Genomic DNA, 27,619 nt, shown 5'->3' with positions numbered 1-27,619 from the left:
ATACCATGCCTGAGATGTCACTGCCTCACCCCACCCAAACCTGAGTTGGACTACAGGTTTGAGAGAACTGTAGTCACACCCTGTGGGTGGGAATGTGGGTTTCCACCCTTCTGCCAAGGGTGACTGGAGCTCTGTGTTGCTTGCTTTTTTCACACTTGCCCTTCGGTTTCTCCACACTTTTTACCTATCCTGTCACTTCCTCTGTGACTTCTGATCCGTGTTCAGCCTTTCTCTCTTTAGGGTCGATTTATTCTCCTGATTTTTCTCTCGCTGCCTCACGCAGAGTGATGCAGTGCACAGTTCCATCCCAGAAGTATCCAGTATTTTTTTTATCCCAGAGTATCCAGTATTTTTTTTTTTAGAAAATACTTTTTTGAGTTGTGCTCTGTATGTGGTATTTCAATGGATAAAGATGAGTTATTAAAAAACCCACACAACTATTTTTGTCTTCCAACCTTTAAAGTTTATATGAAATGAGGAAAGAGGCAAGATGCATACTAATAAGCTGGCTAGGTGCAAGTACAGTTCTCACTCGAAGATGGAGGATGAGGTAGGTTATTCGGAGCCAACTGTCAGTGGCCATGGTGTGGGAGTACAGACTTAGATTATCCTGTATAGCAACCTTTGCTATGGAAGTGGGTGTGTGAATTTCCATAGCCAAAAAATAAAAATAAAGTCATAGATTAATACACTTATCAAATACTTTTAGTGGTAAAGTCATTTTGGCGGGTTCCAGCTAAGTTGGGTAAATCCCTCTTTTACTTCTCAGATCTTATCTAACAGCAATCTTAGCTTTATGCTTGGTGGAAGGAAGTGGCCGAAGCGGTTAGACATTCTGAAGGTTTTGACCTGATAGTCACGAAGATGTTATGCTACTTAGGAGGCTGGTAGGAAGCGACAGCGACATCCCAGGATAATTCTGGCTCTTGGTCTACGACATTCCATTTCACAATCTCAGAATGTCAATTAGTCTATCAGCATGGAAGATCGTCAAGTCAGCTGTGGCTTTTGCAGATGTCGTTTACAGGTGCAAAATGGATAACACATTGGCATTCTAGATGGGCTTGGCATGGTCATTCAAAGATGCCGACATATAATCAAAAGATAAGGAGGAAGGAGTAAACAAAAACCAACAAATGAGCAAAGGAATTGACATATTTGTTCTTAAGGTGCTGCTGATGCAGAACGGGTAAGAGGCCAGGAAGTCTGTTAGAGCAGAAAGTGTGTGCACAGGTGAGTTCTAGTCTGTATCCATCCTCTCTCTAACTGTAGCGTTCCTGCGTTCTTTCCTTCAGTCTCTCTCACTTTTCCTCTCTCGGTCTCTCTCCAGGCTGTTCATCTTGATTCTCACAGTCTTGTCTTGCCTCTTCTTGTTTTCTGTTCTTGTCTTCAGCGGGTGAATACTTGCATGATTCAGGCCTGAAATTGAAAATTTGAAGACGCAAAATTCTCTTGTGGGAAGTCATGAGCTTATATGGGTCAGTCTTTTGTCCCCATCCTGAACACATTGCTAGCTAATGCATTTAATTTTATAGGTACCAACATTCATTTTTTTTTAAATTTTGTATTTTTTCTTCCATTAAAACACTATTGGTGTCCTCTTCTGAGCTCCCTGCCTTGTTATACTGACAGTAAGCAATCTTTCTCATGTCTCTTAAGGCTTTTCCCCTCCCACACACTTTGCTTAATGTTAATAAAAATAAAGGTTGTGGGTTTAGAAGGTGTTATGTAAATAAAATTAGACACAAAAACCATTCTCAGTCAAGGAATTTTTTTTCCACAAAAGTGAAAGAGAAAAACCACATTTCCTAGAAAAGAAGCATTTCTGTAGAATGTGAAACAAGTTGTAAGTAATTTCCTAAATGAATGCAGAGCCAGAATAAAATCTCACTCATTAAACAAAAAACAACAACATCATTTTTACAGTGTTAAAATTCATTTTGATAGCAGCTATAGTAGGTAATGCTTTCCTCTGGGCATTTTCGAATATGGGTCTCTCTGTGGTGTGAGACACATTTGCTTAATTCGTCTCCTCACGTCCTTCGTTCCCTCTCCTGCATTCGTACCACATATGTTCCAGCACCTTCTCTCATTACCTCTCTCCACTCAGCTTCATTTCCTGGTGCTGTGATAAAAGTCCCTGACAGGAGCAACTTAGGGGAGAAAGGCTTTATTAGGCTCACTCTTCCAGGTAATAGTCCATCATCATGGGGAAGCCAGGAGGACAGGAAGCTGAAGCATATAGTCACCTTGCATTCATAATTGGAAGCAGAAAGTAGTTAAGTAAGGCACACAAACCTGTGTTTAGCTCACCTGCCTCCTTCATTCCTTTACAGTTCAGGATATGCTACCCAGGGGATGGTGCCACCCATAGTGGGCAGGGTTTCCCACACATCAAGATTATTCTTCATAGCCATGCCCACAAGGTTGCCTAATATAGACAGTCCCTCTTTGAGACTTCCTTCCCAATGGTTCTACATTGTGTCATATTGACACTTTAAGCTAATTTCTGCACCCCATTTTTCTTTCCTCTCATTCTCCCCCCACTCTCACACACAAACACACACATCACTCCTTTATATGTCTAACAAGTCTGTCTTATTCATGTTTAAACAAATAAACAATAGACATTGAGTAAGAAGTGATATCAAACACCATGTGTCACATATAGATTTGGCATTCAGGACAGTGATCTCTGTTAACTACATTCCTTCATCCAAAGGAAACCAAGATTTTCATGTGGTAGGGGGTAATTTAGGAAATTATAGTGGATACCAACCCATTAGAGTCCTGTTATTCCACTGAAAATGGAATTCAGGGAAAATGGAAATGGGCCCTGGACTTTAATGAAAAAAGAAAACCAGCATGCTAAGATTGCAAAGTGGGCAAAATCTCTTTTTGTTCAGAAGAGATTTTTATTCATTTCAAAGAGAAGAAAGTATCGGAAAATTATAGGAGTTGTAAAGGGAATATCCCAAGAGAAAGTTTGAGGCATAGTGTGTAAAGGGGAAAGGGCTTACCTGACATTCATAAAAAAAAAAAAAAAACTGACTGCTATTGACATGTGTGTCCTTTATAGTGAGCAAGATATTTTTCTGTATGTTTATTCAATATAGTTCACAACTGGCATCTTGATTTTGCCCGCTTAGTTTCAGACTTGCCAAAGATTTGCTTGAAATTGATCTTCAGCTGTTTTTGGAAGGGTGTGGACATATGCGTGGATGTGTGGTGGATGTGTGTGTACATACATATGTGGGTGTGAATTCATATGTGTGCACACGCATGTGAAGGTCAGAGGTCAACATCAATAATTTTCTTCATAGAAGGTCTTTTACTGGGTCCTGGGTCTTGCCGACTTGACTAGGGTAGTGTTAGAATTCCTTCCCTAAGAGAGACAAAGGCATCTACTTCTCCTTCTAAGGTCCCAGTGACAAATCAACAGTCAATTCAACCAAAGTTCTCTTTTGGGAACCACTGAGTTGTTTAGGGTGTAAGCAGATACACCAGATTGTCTGATGACTTCTCTGTGGTCTCATAGATAGAGCGCTCTTCCTGGTCTTTTCCTACCTATAGCCTCCAGCCCTGCAGTCCCATGTAGCTATGCCAAAGCGCATGGCACTGGTTGAGAGGAGTGACTGGATACTCCAGTGAAGCTCCTGGGACCCTTCTTATCCCTTCCTTCTGCAAGGAAAAGTTGAGTCAGCCAGTGAGCTTTGATGATCTTTTGTAAGCAGACTCAGCTGAACTCCTGACAATGGTAGCCATTTTGCTAACAGGATAGTCCTGTAGGACAAGGCAGACTTCCAGTAAGTTCCAGAGACCACTTTTTGCTGCCTTCCAGTGCGGGGATTACAGCACATGCCAATCTGGCTTTGTTTTTATTTCATCTGGTTACTAGGGGACTGAATTCAGGTCTTCAGGGATGGGTGGTGTGCTGGTTTTTTTTTTTTTTTTTTTTTTTTTTTTTGTCTAGCTGGTGTTGGCTGGGAAGAGGGACTCTCCGCTGAGGGTCATTCTTTTCTTGAGAAATGACTGTGTCATCCCTGGCCAGGTGGTCCTTGGGTATTTCAGAGAGGAGGCTGAGCAAGCCACAGAGAGAAAACTAGTAGGCAATGGTTCTCCACGGCCTCTGCTTCAGGAACCTCCAGGTTCCTGATTTAACTTCCCTTCAGGATCGCCTCTCATCTGTAAGCGGAAATAAACCCTGTCCTCCCCAGGTGGTTTTGGTCTTGGTGTTTCAACACAGGAAAAGAAATTGAACTTTGGATGAGTGGCAAGAACTTTATTGGCTGCCTTTTATCTCCCTGACCCACATCTTTGGTTCACTCCTCCATGATGAGATCAGTTTTTTTCTAAATTCATAAGCATTTTTAATTATTACTGTTCTTGATAATTGATACAAATATACTAATCACCATTGTAAGTCTGCCGTTCTGTAGCAATAGGGAGATTGGTGCTATTCCAAAGCTCTGTCTACTCCATATAGCACAATCCATCTCCAGAGGTGTGTCACCTCTGCCAATCGAAACTGTACCCCAATAACACCAATTTCCCATTCTCTGCCCTTCGCGGCCCCTGACAACTGTTGTTACTACAATGTTTTGAATTTTCTAGTAAAAACTGCCCTCCAGATTTTCATATCCTGCCTGTGGGCAATAAGTAGAGGGTTATGTTTCTCTGGATTTGAAAGGCAAAGGTGTTTTCTTGGGAATCTGGGAAAAAGAGCTCCAAAGAATTTGCCTGTCTTGCCCCCACTTATGTGGGTGCTGCCACCCTAATTACCAGTAGTGTAAGCTTCTGCACCCACTTGGAGGAGGCGTCTCGTCTCTGCTCCTCTATGACTGGAAAGGAATGGAACAGCTTTCCTCCTGAAGTTTCGTTTTCCTTATAATTTGGTCATTTTGCTAACATAGTCTTGGCAGTTTCTATGACCTTCACTCCAGTGAACTGTTGCCTTTTTAAATTGATCTGTTGGCATATTTTGTGAAATATAGGAAACCAATATCAGGGACTTCCCTTCACACGTTAGGTTTCTTGCCTATCGTGGGCACCGATGAGAGCAGGGCAGGCAATCTGCTGGCCTCGGGGAGCCTTACTTAAAGCCGAGCTCTGCTGTTTGATTGCTGTGATAGCCTGAATTAGACACTTCACCTTTTTGCACCTAATTTCATCATCTGTAAAACAGGAAAATTATAATATTCTCTTCTGAATGAGCTGTGTGAATATCAAGTAGCATGAGACGTGCTAAGGGTCCCTGCGCTCTGCCAGAGCAGGAGTCATTTCTGCTCAGCGAGGCAGCGAGGCATACATTAGCCAGTGTTCCTGATGTTCTATGACCTGGTGTTCTGTCCCGGTGTACCCCTGAGTGGGCCCATAATCTCCCCACTCTTTGCTGTCCATTTGTTCTTGACCTGTACAGAATTTGAAGAACAGCCTGAAGGAATTCATAGGGTTTCTGGTAGCGTCTCCTCCTCCTTTCTAAAAAGGAAAACCTCCTTTGGGCAGGTTAAAGAACAGATAGAGTCATCCATGGAAACACACAGGAAGGAGGGAAATATCTGCTGTCTGCCATGGAGTGTCATCATGCTCGGGGGATTTCACCCTGACCCCAAGATAATGAGCCGCAGTAATGTTGAATCAGACACCGGGAATCCAAATTAAGCAATATCCAGGCCTTAGTCCCAGGAGTTCCCAGTGTGTCCACTCAGACAAGAGATCCCCGAGTGACTCTTGCACAATGTCTTCATGCATATGATAAGTGCCAAGGGTCCAATTTGACATATAACTAAAGTGCATTCTGTTGAAGACAGCTAACAACCCAACAGGATTTTATCGAGTGCAGTTTGACCAATTTTAATGAGGAATACCCCCTGGATAGGAGCCAGGGAAAGAGATGAGATGAGAGTATGCATGCTGAAGATGTAGAAAACAAACTAAAGAATTACAGTGCTTCCCTGTACTGAGAAATAAGCTCTAGAACCACTGTATCCAGATGACCAGTCACCCAATCCATAGCCCAAATATTCTGCATGTACCAGGCTTCATGTGAGACCTTAGAAGACAACCATGACCCAGGACTAAACCTGTCTCCAAGAGTCAGAGCAGGGAAAGCATACATATCTAGTAGTTACATTTCTGGGGTTCTACGGGAAGCATAGTATAAAGTACAAGAAGAAAGAAATTACGTTCTATAGATAGAAACAGAGCACCTCAGGAAAGGTCTAGTTTCGATACTAGTTCTCGGATGACTGATAGCATTTGTAAACGTGAAGAGGGGAGTGAAGAGCGTCCTTGCCAGAAGAGCCCATTTCAGGGGAACGAAGGTACAGGGTGCTATGTGGTGCTGTCTCGACATGTACCTGCAGTGGAAATTGGGGCTGAAGAGTGTTTCAGGAAAGAATTGGAAAGAGCTCTTGCCAAGGCTTGGAGGTTCTGGAATGTCATGCGAAGGACATCTGGGAAATAGCATTAGGATGCTCTGTGTGGGGAAAATACTGCCTTGGACTTTGTCGTCAGTCACACCTGATGCCTTACATACGACTTCTACAAGCTTCTCTCTTATATTGTGATAAATATCTCTTCCTCGGGATTTAGAGGAAAAGAGTTTCGTTGGTTTTCCATGCATTCCTGAATGGAGAGAATATTTGCATGTGAAAACTATTAGGTTTAGGACCAGCCCGATGAATAAACCCAGTTTCTTTTTCTCTTTTTCAGAAATGGCATGGCAATTCAAAAGAGTGGTACCTTGTAGTTTTCCAGCACATAGTAGGGCCACCTGGGTTTGCCATCACGCATTGAAAGACATGGGAGAATCATCGCTCCTGTCTGTTTTTCTGGTTCTATTGCCTCGTGTTTGGATTTGACAGTGGTTTTTAGAGCTTCTGCATGCTAGCATGCTAGAATGGGAGCCGAGTCCCCTCCCTCCAGCTATACTGACAAAGCATAGCATCATACCTACCCCTACCAGCATGGCTTGTGTCTCATGCTCTCTACTTTCCTGAGCTGCTGGTGGAAATGATTTAGCAAAAGATAAAATTGACTTGAAGTTCTCTTTGTTTTTTTCACCAATTAAGAATTCGTGACCCTTACTTTAACACCCTGCCCCCCAAATAAAACAAACTAGTTTTGTGTCTTATGGGAGAATTTATAGGTTCCTTCTAAACTTGGTCTATTGGGGGACTGTTTCAAGCAGTCACAAGCCTCACTTTTTCTAAAGGAAGGCCAGTCAGTATTTCTAACCTCTGCTAAGGACCCTAATGTTTGGAGATATTATAAAAAGGAAATCATTGCAGTCGGCTGTGATTGAGGAATACTATGATTCATTCCTAAGCAATTTTGTTTCGTAATACCCATTAGCATTTTAAAAGGTCCCAAGAAGACCTGCGTAAAAAGATGGCTTCTTATGACTTCACCTATGATGTATAGGGCATAGCTAAAATGCAGGCACCACACTGATCCATGATTACAGAAGTCATTCAGTGGAAGCCTAGACGGGACAGTATGTGACCCATAGCGGCTCTATCATAATTTAAAAGTAACATATCCAGAGTTTGAGTTTACTTCAAATAAACTCTTGAAGCATCCAGAGTTTAGTAGCTGTATTGATTAGGAATATATATGTTGAATCGGTGCTGTCTTTCTGCTTCAATTTACATGAGGGTGTTTTTGATGAACGTAGCTGAATGAACCTTTAATGTCCTGTCTGTGTTAATGGAGCTGCTGCACCTCATATTCTTTTCCTACATGTGATATGATTTTCACGCATGCCAAGAAACACCAAAGCAGAGAGAAATAATGAGACATTCATTTTGACCGCGGAATGCCAATGCTGCTGAACCTGTCGGGTTATTGCAGAGGGAGATTAATTATGCAGATGTGCCACCCTAGGCTCTGGAGTGTAAGTACCCTGTTGTAATTCACTGCGGGATCATTCATGTAGCCAGCACATTGATATGATTGTTATTCCAGCAAGGTTTCCTCTGCCCCTAGACAATTACAGACCACTCACCAGTATCTCTCATTGACTTCTTGTTTAAAATTCCCAGGGCCATGGCAGGCATGCAGGTCCTTTTTGTTGGAGACAGTGGCAAATCAATGGCATGGAGCAATGTGGGATTTTCCTTGGGACATGATGAATGCAAAGATTGTTTGCTAAGCAGACGGCAGACATTCAAATTCCAGTTGAAAATGGTGTCTTTGTGACTTCTTGTCTTCAACACCAACTTTTAAAGTAATTACTAGAGCAAATAGGGAGCGTTCCTGCAGAATGAAAGATCACAAGCTTTGGTGTCAAGGTATTTGGGTTTGAGCACAGGCTTCCCCATTTATCATGAGTGGAGCTTTGGGGAAATCAGTAGTTTTGTAGAACAGGCTCAATATTAAATGGCAGTCTCTTGGAAGTCTGAAGGGATTTAAATGTGTTTCTTTATGAAGAAAGCGACGTGAGACAAAGTGTTCTAAAACTACTTTTTGTGTTAATGGGAATGGATTCCTCTCGTAAATGGCTACTTTTATTCTGATACAAGTGACTTCTATGGCCCCATGGCTTGAGAAATGTCCTGTCAGCTCCTATAAGCACTTGTATTGCTATCTGGAGCAGAATGTCGTAACCGGAGCCTTGATATGAGTGGCAGCTCCAAGGCGTGCCTGTCCTTGGAATATACAGAACAAAATTCCCACCCCCATCCACACGCCTGCAAGAGTAGATGCACTGAAATTAGCATTTCAGTACATTTTCCTTTGCCTTCTAGGATCATTGGTAAAAAAGTATGGCATGTTTTGGGTAACAGTTTTGTCTGGAATGCCTTTGCTTATGCACAGCTGTATTTTCAGTGTGCTACCTGCTTTCAGGGTCCAGCTGAATTCTATCTCTGAGGAAGTCTCTACTGCTTCATCTCTGGGTTGCAGCGCCTTTCTATTATCCAGCAAACAGGCAGGCCCAGTCTCCCTTGCCTATTACACTGCAGGCAATGCCTTCCTTACAGCATACCAGTGCGCTCCCTGCACTGAGTGTATGCTTATAATAGCGTAAGAAAACGCAATTAAATGTCGCTTAAGGACTGATAGAAAATACTCTTTAAGACACTGTATATATTTATATCTAATATATATATATATATATATATATATATATATATATATATATGTTAACCGGTATAATTCCATCAATAAACACATGAAGTGGGGACTTTAATCTCCCAATTTTGTGGTTGATTATAACTAATTAAAGTCAATTTTAATCAATTATAATCAGTCATATTTAAGGTAGAGATGCTCTCTGCTAGGATGTTAGCCTCTGAGTGCCTGAGATTTGATAAGATCTCTGCTGCCTTTAGCACTTGACATAGGAACTCCACATTGTAGGAACTCACCCATGCTAGTAATCAGTTTTGCACTGGAATAAAAGCTCCCCCTGCCCCGCAATATTATGGCTTAGCCACAAGATGCTCACCTTGTACATGTTTCGTCTCTCTGTGCAATTTGGTTCTCTAAGTTGTTTAAAACCTCACATTAAACACTACTTGGATACCTCTCTGCGGAGGCCAGTGAAGTTTTTGTTAAGTAGCTGTATGGAGAAGGTACGGCATAACTGTTGAAATTAGTGTCGCGAGTGGTTAGTGGTTAGGAGATCATTACATGATAACACTGTAAATTCCAGCTTATTGTCACTATTATACAAGGTAGATTGCATGGCATTATTTTATGTGTATGTAATAAGCTCACCAGATATCCAGTGCACGAGAAATGAAATGCGATGAGGAAGCCCCTCCCCCACCCCTCCTCTCAGTGTGATTTGGTGGACTGAGGTCACAGCCCAGACTCTGGGACTGGTGGGTGTACATTGCCATCTGTCAGGATGGTCCTGGTGTCCAAATCCTAGTGAAAGAAGCCATAGAATTTTCTCACTGGGGACACAGACATCCTCAGTGTTAGTCCCTAAGCAGATTTTCCTTAACACTTTAGACACAGAGACAGGGTATCGTCTTTAAACCTGGCTATTCTCGCCCTCTTTAAAATTGCCTTCTGCAAGTTTGCGTCAAGACGAGGAATATTACTTTTGCATTTCAGGGACAGGACTGGGGATACTGATGGGAAAGGATGCTGAGCAGACTGTTTTCTCCAGTGCCCTGACAATATGAGCATAGAAGGCTCTGTGCTTCCTAGTTGGCACCATGTTAGCCTGGATTATGCTAAGTCCTCCCTGAAGGTTCTGACTTTACTCTTGACTTTAACTCTTCCTAATAAAGCTAGTTGTAGAAGCGGAGACACATAGACAATAAAATTCATGGCCAAGTTCACAGAGTGAATAAGAACAGTCAGAGATGGGATCTAGGATTGTTCCACTTTTTCACTTGTAATTGAGGGTGGGGTATCCCTTGATGTTACTGGATTTGACAGAGTAAGGGAGGTCCATCTAGGGCCCCCAGGCCATGGACAAGAGGGCAGGTGAGGGTGTAATTTGATCAATTGTCTCTAGCAAGCTAGTCATTGTTTTGATAGGGAAACACTATGTGAAAGTACTGTGTGAAAGGATGATGTACGTTGATTCCCAAGATCCATTCAAGTATGGTTGCCATGGAAACAAAGGGACGTACTCTGTGAAAACATGATGCACGTTGTCTTCTAAGATTCATTCAAGTATGGCTACTATGGGCAGGTTTATTTCATAGGCAGAATATCTTGACAAGACTCATAGGATTCTCCAGGAGGTTGACAGCTCAGAATGAACCTGTAGGTAGGTATACAAAATAGAATGTTGATGTCTCACCATTTTATGGGGCTATTTCATGAAGATTAACATGATCCTATAGTACTCTTCAAAGTAAAGATTTCTATCCTATATTATTGATAAGGATACCAGGGTCTATGGTACTTGCATAACATATCCAAGGCTACCCAGTTAAAAAGTGACCAGTAAGAAATTAAGAAGTTGATTGTCCTGATATAGGAGATTCTCTCTCTCTCTCTCTCCTCTCTCTCTCTCTCTCTCTCTCTCTCTCTCTCTCTCTCTCTCTCTCTCTCACACACACACACACACACACACACGTTTTTAATTGTGTAACAGTTTTAGATTGTATCCTGTGGGCACAAATGTGGAGTCCCACTTTGAAAGAGGAAAGCCTGAACAAATTAGACCAGGGCAGAACTATCGCGAAGCACTCTGGGAAGTCCAAACACCTACTCTGAGCTTTTAGAAAGAGGACAGTTTATTTCTAGAAAAAGAACAGGGAAAGGTTGAAAAGGAGCAGAGAGGCACGCATGAGGCTGAGGACAGTTAGATTCAGTTCATTTCAGCGTCAAGTGGGAAAGCAGCTGTGTCTTCAGGACCCAGCCCAGCACTGATCTCTAAATGATGGCTTGCTGTCTTCTTTCCTTCCACAGCCTTATTGTCTGCATCTGTGTTTCCTCTGAGACCCAGAGAGGCATTTTGCATATGAAGGAGTTCATGGTCAAATAAATTTGGATAATATTTTATTAAACAAACATAACTATGATATTTACTTCCCAGATTGTCTCAAGACACAAAAATATCATTAGGAGTCATGAACCTCCATGAGAGCTGTGGCGTATTCCTCTCCAAACTTTTTAATTTTTTTTAGTTTTGCTTGACAGTCTTCCAGAGTATTCATTCACTAAAGATTGCCTCATAGATCTCAACATGACTTTGATGGCAGTTGTAATGAAGTTGAACATTTATGTTCTTGTTATTTTGTTTATGTATTTTCCTTTCTTTCCTTTTTCTGTATGTGATCTTGATTCCCAAGATGCACAGTTCCTCATTATGGCAACAGTACCCTTCTTATTTCTCACTGCTGGGAAAAAATGTCTGATGATTGCAGCTTAAGAAAGGGAAGGTTTATTTTGGCTCACAGATTTGTGACATGGTCTGTCTTAGTGAGGGAGCCTGAGGCGGTTGGTAACATTGAGCCTATAGTAAGGAAAATGAATGTTGGTGCTCCCCATGCTTTCCCTTTTATATTAAGTTCAATTCAAGGACCCTGGCTCATGGATCAGTTCAATAGCACTGCTCACATTTAGGGTGGGTCTTCTCAGAAAAATCCAATCTTGAAACCCTGTTACAAACATGGCGAGAGATTTGTCTCCTGGTTAAAGCTAGGCCTCGTCAAGTTGATAAACAATGTTAACCATCACTGTGTTTATCTCTGTAATGTTTTTGAAGCAGTAGCTCAATAAATTACTTTTGGACTTGAAGAGAATGTGATGTTGTAGACTGAGAAGGTAGAATGTGGGAGTCTTTTAAGCATAGGTCTTTGAAAATATAGCTACAGTTTCGCCACTTCAGCCTTTTTGGAATGGTTTCTAGAGGTACTTCTCTCTGGAGAGTTCTATAGGCAGGACCGTGTTTTGTACCCTATTCCTGTGAATTAGAAAGGTTATTGGTAGTCATGTCTTGATGTGAAATTTAAGTAGCAGAAACCCTCAGATGGCTGAGAAGCTTTCTGTGCTGGGAAAAGAAATTAATTTCCTAACCCAGAAGTGATTGGCTGCTAGTCCTAAGGTGACAAGGCTGCTCTGTGTCGGTGGTGGCAATAATTCCACCTAATTCCCTACTTGAACTTCAGGCGGCATCATAGCACCCAAGTGAGTCGATGTCTCCCCTCTCCGTGCATATGATTAGAAACCTTTGATGTAGGAGGTTTCCAGCCTGGAAGCTTCTGTTTGTCAGAGAATTTCACCTTTCATAAGAACAGGATAACATCTATTCTCCCCTGTTCTTCTTAAACATTTGCTGAGGGCATTAGAAGGAATACCGGACCATCGACTCCTTTCAAAGGTAAGTAAAGCAGTCTTACTTAATAATAAAAGATGATTATAGTGTTTGGCATTTAAATAATATCTGTAACCAGAAAGGTTCCCCCCACCCCGATTTAGTAAAATCATTTCTTTTCCAAGTTCAAATTTCATTTTAGAGAACACCAGTGCAACCTCAGCTTTCTGCATGTGTGAATATTCAGTCTGAACCTTGACCATCGCCTTTGAAGTATTTTAGAATTGCTAAACTAAACTCGGGTCCAGTACATCCATGAATAAGACATCGAGCATTGTACGCTTGTACCCAGCAGTCGACTGTGAGTGAGGCCCTGGTAACCTGAGTCCTTCCGTGCAGAAAATATTCAAGGAAGTTTTTGTTATAGACATATGTAGATGGCTCCCCGATTCCAGGTGTTGCCCGTGTCATCTCACCGGACAGGCTAATGTTTGCCTCTCGTTGCTGACAATTACTTTTCCACTAGGACGATGCTAAGTTACTTCAGGAGCACTCAAAGATGTTCCTCAACAAAAAACGGGAGAAAACGTCAGAGTTTACCATCTGCCAGCCTCAGTGTCCCTACAATGACATTTTAGTCTTTGGAGTGTCTGCACAGTACAGAGAAGGCACATAAAGCACTCCCATCCTTGCTTGGGATTGTCCGTGGAGTTCTTGCCCACTAGTCTGAAATTCCGGAGAATAATCATGTCCCCGTTTTTCTGGAGGGAACACCTTTTGTCACGTGTTTGCCCCTCCCCTCTTCTCTCAGGGTATCCAGGGTTAAGCAGTCAAACCGACAAGCCCAGCTCCAACCTTCTGTTCAGATCCTCTTTCACCTCGGCTCACAGCAAACCTACTTCTGCTCTCTGTGTGACAGCGATGAGCCCTCATGACGATGCGTCCTCCCTCACCTCTCAGAGCACGTTATTCAAAATGTTAGAGCCCGGCATGAAGGCCTTCTGCTTGCATTCTATTCCAAGCTTCAGAAGATGGCAGGTGGTGTATTATATCTGTCCTCTCAAAGTTCCCAGGGTTTTGAAGCTCTGGGGAAAGCAATGTCCTAGGGTGTGCTAATGTTTTCTCGTCTGACCTCCGACCCTGATGTTTCACTGGGAAAGGTTAGTAGCACTGGCTTGGTGAGTTTCAAGTTGAGGACAGTTCATTGATCTCTCTCTCTTTACATCTACTGCTGGACTTTTCTGGAACATTCAGTGCTTAATAGCCAGATTGTTATTTTGAAAGTGAATATTGAAAATAGAAACTAATATATTTCACTTAAAATGGCTTTCACTAAGACTAAAGGACCTCACAAATCTTTGATCAGTTTTTAGAAAAGAATCATGTAACCTAAAATGTATTCAATAAGAATATAATACAATTGACTTTTTTGAAGCACGGTTCTATGAATGTGATAGTTACCATTAATTACTGACTTCAGACTTGGGGGCAGGCCTCTGACCATACCTATGAAGGATTGCCATGATTAAGGTGAACCTTCAAAAATGTCTATAAGGGGGTATATGTTTTAAAGATATATTATGTTTGTTATTATTGCATGTGTGCATGATGAGTGTGTGGACTTATGTGCCACAATGTGTGTGTGTGTGTGTGTGTGTGTGTGTGTGTGTGTGATATCAGAGAACAACATTGCAGAATCCGGTCTCCCTTTCCACACTTGTGTGAGTGCTGGAGTTGGACTCAGGTTCCTCTCAGCTGCCTTTACCTTCTGAGGCATCTTAGTGGCCCATGAACTTGTACCTATCAAGTCAAGCAGTGTGGGAAGACTCGTCTTAAATATGGGTGGGTCCATTTTCTCAGCAAGGTCTTCTGGACGATATTAGATGGAGAAGGCAAGCTGAGCACACATTTAAGATTTTCTGGTCTGCAGATGTACTATGACTAGTGCTTGGGTTCCTAATGCATTGACTTCCCCGCATGATGGTCTGTAAGCTTGTACTGTGAGCTAAAATAGATTCTTTTTCCCATACATTGCTCACCATCAGGGGATTTTATCACAGTGATGGGAATGAAACTAAGACAATGGATTTTAGCTTGTGTCCTCGACCCCAGAGCCATCGCCACGATCAGGATGTTCAAGTCATCCATGCTACTGAATAGCTCCTTTACAATATACTGTTTTACCACCTCAACCCTCAATGACTGGTCCCGGTCATACCAGTTCTATCTTTTTGAGAATCTCATGTAAATGGAATCATGCAGTGTGTAGCCCATTCAGAATGGCTTCTTTCATCTAGCAGAATTCCTTTGAAATGCCCCCAAGTTACTTAACATACACTAACTAGTGCTCACTGCTTCGGAATGCCGTATTCTTTTCTTTGCATGCTGCAAAGCTTGTCCATCAGTTCATATATCGAGCGACATTTGAGTTGTTTGCAGGTTTAAGCAATTAATGGGACACTACATTTTTCATATACAGATTGTGTGTATGTGTGTGTGTGTGTGTGTGTGTGTGTGTGTGTAAAGATTTTATTTATAATGGAGGAAAGGCCTGAGCGTGAAAGTGTGAGGAGTCGTATAGCAGGATTGATGTTTAATTTTACAAGAATCTGCCACACTGTGTTACAGTCCGGACTCCCCCAGCAGGACTCTTCCAGCTACTTTCTACCTTTTTCAGCCATAGGTATTTCGAGTTTTGTTTTAATGTTCGCTATTCTGACAAGTTGTACTGATGGTTTTCATTTATGTTCCCCTAATGGGCAATGATCTTGAACAACCTTTCTTGTATTTATTTGCCTCCTGCATATTGTTTTAGGTAATGTCAAAGTCTTAATAGTTCAAGAATAGGTTGTTGATGGTGTGATGCTTCCAACTTCACTATTATTGTTTAAAAAGAATTGTTTCCTACCACGGGGCCCTGCTCCTTCCTTCCATATCAATCTTCCATGTAAAGCATTGATCTATATCTAAAGCTCTTTTTGACATTGTGGTTGGAATTAACCACACCTGTCAGTTAGCTTGGGAAAAAAAATCATTGTCTTCTCAATGAAAGGTTCTAAGAGCCTGGGTTGAGGAGGCCAGTGGAAACAAACAGTATCTGTAGGTATGACTGCTATACTCAAGAACTTACAGAAGCTATGAATGTCGGCTTCCCATCAAGCGAACCAACCTTCCAGCAAGGAGGGGGAAGTACTTCATGAGCCCCTGGCCCTAACTGAGAAGTTATGGACAGTTGATGGGTTCTGGGAGGAGTCAGTTTTCCTCAATCCTAGATCATAGAAGATTTGCCATGATGCAGGCTCTCGTGGGTTGGCCCATACCCAGGAACATATAGGAGGCAGAAATTAGAGTACATGCTTTACTAAAACAGCAGAAGTTATTAAAAAAAAAAAGAAAAAGACATGAAGCTGAGGGTGGATCATCTGGCAGGAGTTGGGGGCAGACTTGGTATTGATTGTGATCAAAATAGGTTATTAAAGCATGAGGGGAAATCTCTGGATTGAAACAGATAAACAAAGAAACAGCTGCAAGACACCAAGGCGTTGCATAGTTTTTGTGAGCCAGAAGGACAAAGGCAGAGCAATGCATTTATTTCTTTGTTGTTTGCTCTTGTAAGATTGGCATCTAGGTGTTACCAAAGCTGGACTCTTCTAGAAGCTCTAGAGGTGAACACATTTTCATGCCCCCAGTATTTGAAGAACTAATCAGGCTATATTTTATTTTAGCTAAATACTGTAAGTTTGTGTCTTTCAAGATGTTGGTTCATTGCATCTATGTTATCTAATTTCTATGCCCAAGTCTATTGAGCTGGCTTACATATTCAATTCCTCTATGATAGATGGACATATCTCTTCTTTCATGCCTGTTTTATGTATGTTCTGTCACTTCTTGCTTTACCTGGCTAGGGGTACATCCCTTTCACCCCTCTTTTCTGAAAACCCATTTTGCTTTTCCCCCCTGATTTTTCCCAATTTAAAATACTTTGATCTCTGCTTGTTATGTTTTTTTTCTTTGTGTGTTTGCTTTGTGTTTTGTTTTGTTTCTTAGTTTACTTGTCTTTTCGCTGCTAGGATTTAAAGGTAGACTATCAAACTGCTCACGTTATAGCATTCTTTCTAGCATAGGGCATTTCATACAACATATTGTTTTCTAAGCACAGAGTCGGTATATGATATTTCAAACTCAATTCTGCTCTCCCTTGGAGATTTTCTTTTGACCCATGAATTATTTAGAACTATATTACTCACTTTTGAAGATTTTTTTCCCTTTAATCCTCTGTTTTTCTGTCTCATCGGACCCTATGGTAAAAGGCTGTCTTCTCATTTCATTTAGAGAGCCTATGGTTTGATTAGTCACACATGCTATGACCTACCTGGGTGAATGTCCTCTGTGTACTTAAATAGATTACTCAGTTGTCTGCGCTTTCGAGCCCTCAGAACGTTATCCTTTATTGTGCTTGCGTGCTAAAGCTTTGTTGCTAAGAAGGAGAGGGCAGAGCACACTTCTTTCATATTACCTTTAATGAGTGCCTTTCGTGTTCGTTTGCTGGAAAGTTTGCTTATTTGTAAATATTGGCTCCTGAAATTATCTCACAGAGACCCTCTTATGGGTCAAATTTATCTGTGAGGCAATATAAGGTGAATGAAAACCAATCTTAATTCCTTAATAAACATTATTCTACTTTTTTTTAAAAATAAAATGAGGTAGAGGTTTGCTTGTCATGTCTCAGATGTGTGTTCATGGGAAACCTATTCAGGTTTATCTGTAGTTTAGAGACTGGAAAGGGAAAACATGAATGGACTTATGAACATAGCGTAGGACTGAGGGAAATGTTTTGGTAGCAGTATTCACCTTACATGGTTTAGCCATCTAAGATTTGTGCTTTGGTGGTAGTGGCCAAGTTTTCCGTGGTTAGATCATTTTTAAAAAGTCAGGAATAAAGCAAGTAAATACAGATTCATGCCCATAGGAGGCTTATCCAGCTTACAAGAAGACCTTATAGCAGATGCATAAGATTCTTGGGAAGGAAAACTGGCAGAGGCCAGACTGACTGAAATCTCCGTGAGAATTCAGGGGTGATCATTCTGTGAGCACACAATTATACATAGAGTCATCGAACAGAAAATCATTACTCCATGTTTCGGGAAGTGCCAGTGTACAGAGGGAAACCTGAGCAAATGCATGACAAACAGCCTTGGGGCAGCAAACTGAGGATGCTGGTCCAGGGAGAGAATCCTTGATGGCCTTCTCAAAGCCTAGGAGATCCAGATCTTATTAGCCCAAGAGAATGTGGCCAAGGAAGGTTTCTCATACAGAGATAAATATAAACGTAGTGAGCAGAGAGTAAATCCTTGATAGCATTTTTATACCTGTGTAGAATTAAGCTTGTATTTGAAACTGCTTGTTAAATGATATAAACATTGAAGTTTGTATATTAAGAAACAATGACATTGAACATCAGAGTAGTCCTGATAGGAAGTGAAGTGGGTAACAGGAAAGGTTGTCTGGAAATACATGTAGGTCTCTATTATCTGAAGCAAGAGCAGGGTCTGATAGACACCACCACAGTTAGGTAAAACTAACTATAATTCAGACACTGTGAGTCCTTGCGTTAGCAGACAGTTCCCCTGCCTTCTGCCAATTTCTCCATCTCTGATTCAGTGCCCCCTTCTACTCTAAGAACCAGGAACTAAAGGCGTATTCCTCTCCTTTTCAATAACAAAATTCCAAGGCTGAATTCAAGCCAGTATTAAATGGATCATCACCTTTTAAAGGGGTTCAGGCCAGTCAGCCATCTTCCACTAACCTTGGTACCTTTAGTCTGTCAAAACATGCTGCACAAGCCAATTTCTGCTTTGGAGGCTTGATGTTTTATTCATCCCAGGGCAAGGTTGACCCTGGATTTGTGTTTGAACAAAGGTTATCTTTGGATTAGGTCTCTATTGGTGACCTGACTCTGCTCCATCCTGCATAATCCAGTCACTCTTGGGAATATCAATTAAGGTCCTCAATCACACTAATTAGAATGTCTTCTACATGTTGCTCTAGATATCCAGCAGGGAACTGGTAAAATCCAAAGAGGTGTGTGTGTGTGTGTGTGTGTGTGTGTGTGTGTGTGTGACTTTGTGTGTGTGTTAAATAGCCGAAAGCAATAAGGAAGGTCAGGGTACTTTAATAGAGCTGAGCAGTGGGGCTGAAGCTGCTGTGCTCAGAATCAGCAGTGCAAAATCTTCCTGTTCACGCTGACAAGGATTGATGCAGAATTATTAATTACTTTTATTAATGACTTGGGTGAGGACATAGGAGGCATGCTGAGCAAGTGTGTCAAAGACAAAAAAAAAAAAAACCTAGCAGGAGAGCAATTACTGTGTGACGAACTCAGGATCCAATATGACTCCAAGACAGAATTTAGTGGCCAAATTATTCTTCCCCTTCGTGTGTGGCAGAGGGACTTCCCTAAGGCATAAGCTGATTACTACTCTATCACTGTAGCACTTCTCCACTCAGAAGACATCAGCTCTCTTGTTTGCTGCATAAGTTATATCACATGTCTTTAGCCTGGCCTTCACAGCGTTGGCATTTTCTATTCCAGGCTCTTTTCCGATTTCCAACAATCATCTGTAGTTCTTTTTCTACTACCCTGTTCTTGAGCCAAACAGAATTATTATCAGACTGTTTTATACTTGGGTCTCGTATTTTCTTTATCTGTAAATGTTATTCTCCAAGAGCCCCATTTCCCCATATTTTCCCTTCTGTCTCGATTCTCAATAATCACCCAGTTCTTGCTTACTGTGAAAGAGTCTTCACAGAGTTCAGTCTTCCCAGTCTTTGGCTGGAGAAATCTTTTCTTTGCTCATATTTAATCATATTGATTGGTTGCTTTCTTTTATCATTTATTGACTTTGTACTGCAGTTTATTCTTTTTGTACATATTTTAAGTTCCCGTAAGACTCTACTTACTACTATACCCTCTGTCTGATAAGTCATATTTCGACTCTGTCTGCATGTGTATATTTTATACATGGTTGAAGACGTTGAGGTGGTCTTCATGGGTTTATTAACAGCAGAAAAGCAGTCTCATAAAAGGCCCTGCATTATGCATACTAAAATACACTGCAATTGGATTATTGTAACTTATTATTAAATTTTTTGTAATACTTTTAGGAGGAAGATGGTATTGTGGCTCAAGCCCTGGGTATTGAATATGTTACGGAAGTGCTATACCACCATGCTCACTCTCCAGCTTTCAAAGTACTTTATTGGATGAATGAGTGATGGATGGATACAGCTAAATTTTAAGATAATGTTTTGAGGCTTGGAAAGCAGTTGTTCAGAAAGAAAACGCCAACTGATATTTGAGATAAAATGTTTTCATGTGATTCCTCTTGTGAGAAACTCACCTGTGATTTTTATATAGGTAGGTTAAAGAAGGAACTGGAGATTTTTGGCTGTCTGTTGCTATAATAAATGTTGGCGATAGTCATTTGCATTTTGTGCTAGGATGTACAACACAGCCTATGTTGTTCGGGTGATTTCAATTCATACCCTTTATTTCCATGTCGTACTCTTAAAAGTGGCCCATTTTGATGGTTTATGTCATACTGTCAAGTATTCGTTTTGGGCCATTTTAGGTATGTGGTTCCCTGCACTTGATGAGAGTTTAAAAATAAAACTAAAAAAAAAAAAAATCTGACCTCCGTTGTTTTCTAGAAGTGTGATGTAGACAAGTTCCCAGATGTCTCCAAGCATGTTTGCATGGGTGCTTTCATCAACCAGAAGGCAGAAGTCATGAGCCTGGAATGTCTGAGTCATTCCATATTTGTGTATTTATAACCCTGCAGACGTTTCCCCATTGGTCAGGCAGGACCAGGGGACTAGAAAAAGATGTACTTCACAGAATTGTCTACATTAAAGACCACACAGCCATATATGGGAGCAGGATCTTCCTAGTAGACAGTTCCTATTGGTTATCATTAGAAAGCTAAAGATCATAGAGATTACTGCTCTGTCATTTGTCTTTTCCATGCATAAGAAGGGCAGGAGCTTTCCATATTTCCCAATGATATGAATGGAATGAATTCTATGCGACTGACTGCAGACTCTGTCTGAATCCAAGCCCTCTAGATTTTTTTTTGTTTTTTGTTTTTTGTTTTTCGAGACAGGGTTTCTCTGTGGCTTTGGAGCCTGTCCTGGAACTAGCTCTTGTAGATCAGGCTGGTCTCAAACTCACAGAGATCCGCCTGCCTCTGCCTCCCGAGTGCTAGGATTAAAGGCGTGCGCCACCATCGCCCGGCTGCCCTCTAGATTTTTAATTCATCACCATGATGGAAAAGTACCTGATCATAACAGATTTCCTGCTGAGACTAGACAAGGGAACTTAAAGAAGGGTAAGAGGGTCAAATTCATCTGCCAGAAGTGTGAGTCCAGGTCAAAGAATCTAGATGATCTTATTTTTTTAAATGTACCAATTATAGTTCATGGATTAGCAGAGAGTTCTGGAGCCTCGCAGCTGGAAGGTAATGGTGGCTGGACCACTTTCTAGTCAAGGGATTCCAGTTACATTGTTTAAACTTGTTTGAGTTTATCGATATGTAATTTGGGGATTCAAAGGCAAATGACAATGTGAAACAAAGCTTATCAATTTTGTTGTTGGTTCTGACAATAAAACTTGTTAATATTGTGAAACCCTTGGGATTCTTCTGGACCTCTAGTTAGCACGAATTGCCAGTGATTATTAAGACTCTCTGGGGAAGAACTACCCTCCCTTACCTTTCTTTTTATGTTGACAGGATGGGACTACTATGGTGTTTGATGAGTCTGTCCTTCTATGGGATCCTGCAGAGTCATGCCTCAGGTGAGTGTGTGGCGCTTGGTAAATAGTTGAAATTAAGATAACATACACAGGATCACACATCCTCTCTTCCTCATGGGGAACTTAAAAGAACACACTGTTGGTTTTGTTGTGTGGTCTTCTGTAGTTGCACAGAGTCAATTATCTGATTATCTGCAAGAGCAATAGAATTCGGGGAGGAGGGCACTAGAACACATAGGAAAAGAGCTGATTTGTATAAACACAGGGGAAATCTCAACTGTATACCCTCCAGGATATTTCTCCTTCTTCTTACCTTAAATCCTATGGAGGAAATAGCAGGGATCTAGCATGACCTATTTCCCAAACTCATACCAGCACCAAAGAAGACTAATTTGTCAGCAGTCCAGTGGGATGCTAAAAACAAAACCAAACCGATGGTTTCAATCAAACTGCATCTAAACTGCATAGGCAATAAAGGGTTTGCTGGTAGGTTCTTTCTTTCTTTAGATATGGCTTTGCAAGAGGATACAACCAAGATCTTTAGTAAGTTTGAGTAACTAAAACTTAGTAAGCATGGTCCTGGATCCCACATAAGCAGAGGTAGGAGGCTGGGTATTCCAAAGCCCATCTTTTGATGCCTCCTCTCATCTCAAAATTGCTTCTCATCATCACCCAGGTTTGCTCTACTTAGTGAACATATAATTGCAGATTGTTTTATTTTTTGATTCATTAAATTTTTATAAAAAAATCTTGCACATAGGACTGAAATAGTTTGTCATTTTCATATATTTCTTTGATTTAGCCTCATGATTGAAAAAGAAAATACCTTAAAGCACAGGTTCTTTGGTTTTTACACAGGGACCCCAGGGATCCTAATTTTAATAAAGATACTTATGTATAATTCCTATGAACACCATGGGCTGCGCTTTGACTATCATTGCTTTAATGGCTATTCTCTTTGAGAACCCTTTGGAAGTGTTAAATCAGCATTATGTAACCATGACCCCAGTGTTCTGCAATATGTACCTTCAACTCTTCTTCACTTGGCATGAATTTCAGCCCTCCTACCATCCTGATCATCGTTGCTGGGTGCATTTCAGTTTTTCTATGCCACTTAGAGCATTGTATTAGAAACCAAAAATAACTCTAAAGACAGGGTGTAACTAGGACAGAGTACAGCTGAAAGAACAGATCATATCTAAACTTGTGGGCCCTGTGGGACTTCACAGAGGAAAGGCTGTATTTTAACCAGGCCTAGGATTCAACTGGGATGTGCTAGCATACAGCTGAGCCACACGAATATGCCAGCATCTATTGGGTATCTGTTTGATTGGAAGGAGCTTGGTGTAGTGATTCTTAAATATGGTGATGAAAACCCCAGACTATAATTTATTTTCATTTGACTTAGTCCTGATTGGCTGTTATCTTCCCACAGAGGCTTTCCTTGACCGTTTGAAGTTAAAATGGCCCTGCCGATCACTCTCCTGTACCCCATTAGCATTCCTTTGGCATCTCCCATCATCTGCTAATACCCCATCAGCTCACTTCACTATACCACTTTTCTGTCATTTGCCTTTGAACCTCTTCTTAGCCTCTTCTCCCCTGTCTTTATTCTTTCCAACCTTCTTCCCTCTCCCCCTTCCCTTTCTTCTTCTTTCTCGTTTCCTCTGTGTTCACCGCCTCTTTATTTTAAGGTACTTGAAGGCATAGATTTTTTTTTTTCATTTCATTTGTTTGTTTCTAAACTCTTGGAAACCCCTCTTCTACAACTGGACAGTTTCCTGTTGGCACTCTTTGAAGCCACACTAATGATTCCCATTAGAGTGTCAAGTGCCACACCTGGAAGTCAAACTGAGCGGTGACCATTGCTACTGCTGTGGAGAGATCAAAGCTTCCAGAAGCTTGTGAGGTCAGCTGCCTGCCCAGTTATCCTGGCGGAGCTGCTTTTCTGAACGACTTTTATGTGTTCCCCCAAAGATCCCCTTCCCCCAAATGTTGGTAAGTGCACTCTCTCCCCAGGAACTGTGACTCATAATTCTGTCAGGGGAAGCTGCCCGCTTGAATAAGATGCGTTCTCATACCAGCCCCATTGAGTCACCATGGGAGAGGAAACATGTTGTAATCCCCTCAGCCCATCTGGCACACACTCATGCCTTCCTTATGAAGAGGTGTATTGTGTCTGTGTCTGTGCAGCACTTCCTCATTGGAGGGACAGGAACAAAAAGGAAGCGTTGTTGACAAAAATGAAAGGGGCAACTGGCTCTGGGGATAAAAGGGATCATGGCGACCTTGAGGGATCAGTCAATGTCTTTACATGAAGGCATCACCATAGACAGGGATGGAGATATGGGCACACTGATTGGTCTTCCATGAGGCTCTCTGTGCTCCAGTTTCTCCTCTTATTGGAAGCACACACTAACATAAGCAACAAAGTAAAAATATCCTGAGTACTCTAGAGTATTCTAGATTTCTAGGATACAAGTCAGGGATTTGGCACTCTGGACCCCAAATTCACTGTCCTACAGTGAGGTTCCTATACAGTGAACTGGCCTTCAAGGCAGAAAATTCTGATTTCAGAATGTGATCTCCTGGTAGGTGAACTCTGCTGTCTTCATACCTTCAAAAACTGAGGAAGTAACATTTTCACTTTAATAATAATAGTAACAACAACAACAATAAAAACAAGCATAATTAAAGCTTGGATAATCACGTTAGTGACAACATAATTAAACGTGGTCATCTTCTTAGAAGTAATGTAACTCCTTTTCATTAAAACCAATTTACACTTTACACACTCAAGATCACTTGGCTCTCACACCAGATCACGGCTGTTGTAGCTCCGTCTCTTCCAATAGAAACTCAAGTCCCATGTGGCTAAATAAATTAAGTGCACACAGCTAGTGTTCGGCATAACTGCAGTCTCCACTCACGCTTCAGTTCCTAAGGCTCCTGTTGTTTTTATTAAATACAGTTCGCTTGGGCTTCACTAGAATATAAACGATGCAGAGAGAAGGCTGTGACGCCATTGTGAGGGAGTCCCACGCTCACGACTGAAGAACCGCCTGCTGGTTTCTGTGCAGTCTACTTAAGCAGTTACAACTTTACCTTTACCTTTACCCTTCCCTCCAGACCATTTTCTTTCAGATGGAAAAATCACGGCGATTCTCATTTCCAACCTCAGCATTTTCCTCTTTGTTAGAGCTCTCGGCGTTCCCACTGTTGGATGGAAGGAGTTCCCGCTTACAGGAATTCAAAGGGAAAACGTCCCTTCGTCCCGTCACTCTTCTTTGGTTTGTTCCCGTTAGCTGTATGCTAGAAAGCTGTACTGCTAAAGCTGCTGCAGAGTAGGAAGGACTATTTGGCTGGACCCTTTGACTCCAGGTTTGGAGAGAAACTGAAAATAGCATCCAGGGTGGTGAACTTGAAAATTTTACCAGATCAAAATTATTTTTTATGGAGGTCCTATTTTTAAAAATAGGTAATGCATTATCTCCCCAAAACACGTGGACACACTCAAGATGTATGGCAGTGTGCTTTTTGTTTTGAAGTCAACACAGATAATGATGGCTCACATACAGGTCTAGATTTGCACCCATGTCCTTGAGAGAGGAACTACAGCCTTGTAATTGATGAAAGAATCCACAAGTTGACTGATGTGCCACATGTAGCTCATGAAGATGCTGTTGGGAGGAGATCTGTCTGTCTCCACCCCTGAGTACCAGACTCCAGGGGATATGGCTATGCCTGGCTTTGCCTGTGGGCGCTAGAGATTTGAACTCAGATTTTCTTGCTTTCTAGCAAGTGCTCTGACTTGCAGGGCATCTTGCTAGCTCCCTCATCTTTTCTTTATATGGCATTGCCATCCTTGTTTCTGAAAATGGAAGTCACATTCCCTTTATTAAGTTTTATTGAAATTTATAGTCTGATGATTTGTGGGGCATGAAGTACTCAATATGAAATAATTAAGTGGAAACGCTGTGGTCTCCTAGTGATTGAGACATGGGTTCAAGTTCTGAGAGTTATTCTGTGAGCTGTTTGACACTGTTAAGAATTTACATCACCACTTCCTGTCACTGTGCTCTTTCTTACCTTTAAGACAATTAAACCTGGCTGGAGAGATGGCTCAGTGGTTAAGATTACTGGCTGCTCCTCTAGAGGACCTGGTTCCTAGCATACACATGGCAATACACAACAATCTCTAATTCCAGTTCTAGGGACTCTGACCCACCTCTTCTGGTCTCTGCAGACACTGTGCACGCATGCTGCTCACAGACATAGGTGCAGGCAATATATCCATACATGCAATTAAAAGAAATAAGATTTGAAGCAAATAAATGAACAAACTAAAACCAAAGTCAATCAACTAACCAAAGCATTAGTAGATCCCAACCGGATTATTACTCTCTCCTTTTCCAACTCTTCTCTCTCTCTCTCTCTCTCTCTCTCTCTCTCTCTCTCTCTCTGTGTGTGTGTGTGTGTGTTTGTGTGTGTGCATGCACACACACATCCATCAGAGGGCAGGTATATAAAGGTCAGAGGACCTATCTCAGCATAAGTTCTCTCCCAGGATCTGAGGAGCAAGCTCAGAATGACAGGTCCACACACCACTGTCTCTGCCTGCTTAGCCATGTCTTCTGCACACTTTCTTTGTTTTAAATTGAAGAATACTATATATGACGGCATACCTAGTATATATATATATATATATATATATATATTTCTTATCTAATTAATCAGCCTTTAATAACAATTATAACAATGACTTTAATTGTGAAGATCATGGGTTTGATCATTTTTATATGGTTGAGTCCAATGTGAAAATGGGGTGATACTTCTTTTAAGGAAATTAAAGTATATTTTCCAAGATTAAAAAAAATAACCTAAGCACTAGATACGGTGCCACAAGTACACAGAGAAACTCTCAAACCTTTCAGAATGCCTGAGAAAGATTTTTTCTATTGTCTTATGGTTTCATACATATTAATGATAAATTCTGATTATATTCACCCTCTGTTACTCTCTGGCATCCCCTTTCTATTCCCGTCATTTTTCCACCTAGTCCCCGCTAAACTTTTAGAGAAAATGATGTGCCCTCTTCAGCAGCTATGGACAGTCATCGGCTTCTCAGGAAAGGAGGGGGTCTGTGGCTGTCTTCTATCCATGACAGAAAATTGGAGGACACTGTCTTGTGTGGGGATCCATAGCTGTGTGTGTGTTCATGGTTGAAATGGGGAAGACGCCTCAGCTGGGAACGCTGTAGTGGGAGGCATCCATGAGGCAAGTGTGAAGCCATGCTGAGGAGACTGGAGCTTCAGCTCAGTGAGTACAGTACTTACCTCGCAAGCATGAAGCCCTGAATTTGATCCCCTGTGCCACATAAAATGACCATGGTGGATCATATGTGTCATCCTACCACTTGAGGTAGGGGCAAAGATATCAGAATTTCAAGGTCATCCTTGGTTATATAGCAGCATTGAGATTTGAGAATGTTTGGGCTACATGAGACTGTTTAAGTCATAAACAAACAACCGGAACTGAAAAGTTATATTGGGAACCCAAGTGTGTGCTGTTGAAAGCTTTGTTTTCGTGTCTTTGGGACATGTTAGGGTCACTGTCCTCACGAACTTAGAGTGGCTGTGGCTGTTGCCTGCACAAGATCGAGCCAGTCAATGTCATAACACGGAGCGGGAAGAGCTTCATGAGGCATGGCCTCTAACTGAGGAGCTATGTCCAGTCAACTCCTCTCAGAGAGTCAGTTCCTCAAGACTCCTGGTAGGTCCACCACGAGGGACTGCTCCACACATATGAACATATAGACGGCACAACTTGGAGTCAGTGAACTGTAGTAAAACCAAACCAAAACCAAAGAGAACATGAAGTTGTGGCTTGGTAGGGAGATGGGATGGATCTGAGAGAACTTAGGGAGAAGAGCTGGAGGTAAATGTAATAAAAATATGCTGTCTAAAATTTTCAAATAGGTATTTTTTTTTTAAAAAAATCTGTTTTCTTTCTGGAGGGACATATAGTATTTTACATTAAAAATTATTACTTTGAAGAGCCAGTGGCTAGCTGCTTTG

At 41.5% G+C, this 27,619-nt stretch overlaps 1 protein-coding gene across 2 annotated transcripts in view; it reads left to right on the top strand.

Annotated features, from left to right (window-relative positions):
* The window catches only part of LOC119825053 (interleukin 1 receptor accessory protein), a 131,141-nt gene that overhangs the window by 22,058 nt on the left and 81,464 nt on the right, over positions 1–27,619 (top strand). For both annotated transcript variants that reach the window (XM_038345664.1, XM_038345665.1), the window contains exon 2: positions 21,520–21,584. In XM_038345664.1, the coding sequence (XP_038201592.1) occupies positions 21,521–21,584 (64 nt within the window). In that variant the 5' untranslated portion in view covers position 21,520. The remainder of the gene's footprint in view (positions 1–21,519; positions 21,585–27,619) is intronic.

The sequence above is a fragment of the Arvicola amphibius genome, chromosome 10, assembly GCF_903992535.2.
Source record: "Arvicola amphibius chromosome 10, mArvAmp1.2, whole genome shotgun sequence".
NCBI lineage: Eukaryota > Metazoa > Chordata > Mammalia > Rodentia > Cricetidae > Arvicola > Arvicola amphibius.
Note: the sequence above shows the minus strand (reverse complement) of the source record. Positions and strands in the feature narration are given on the sequence as shown.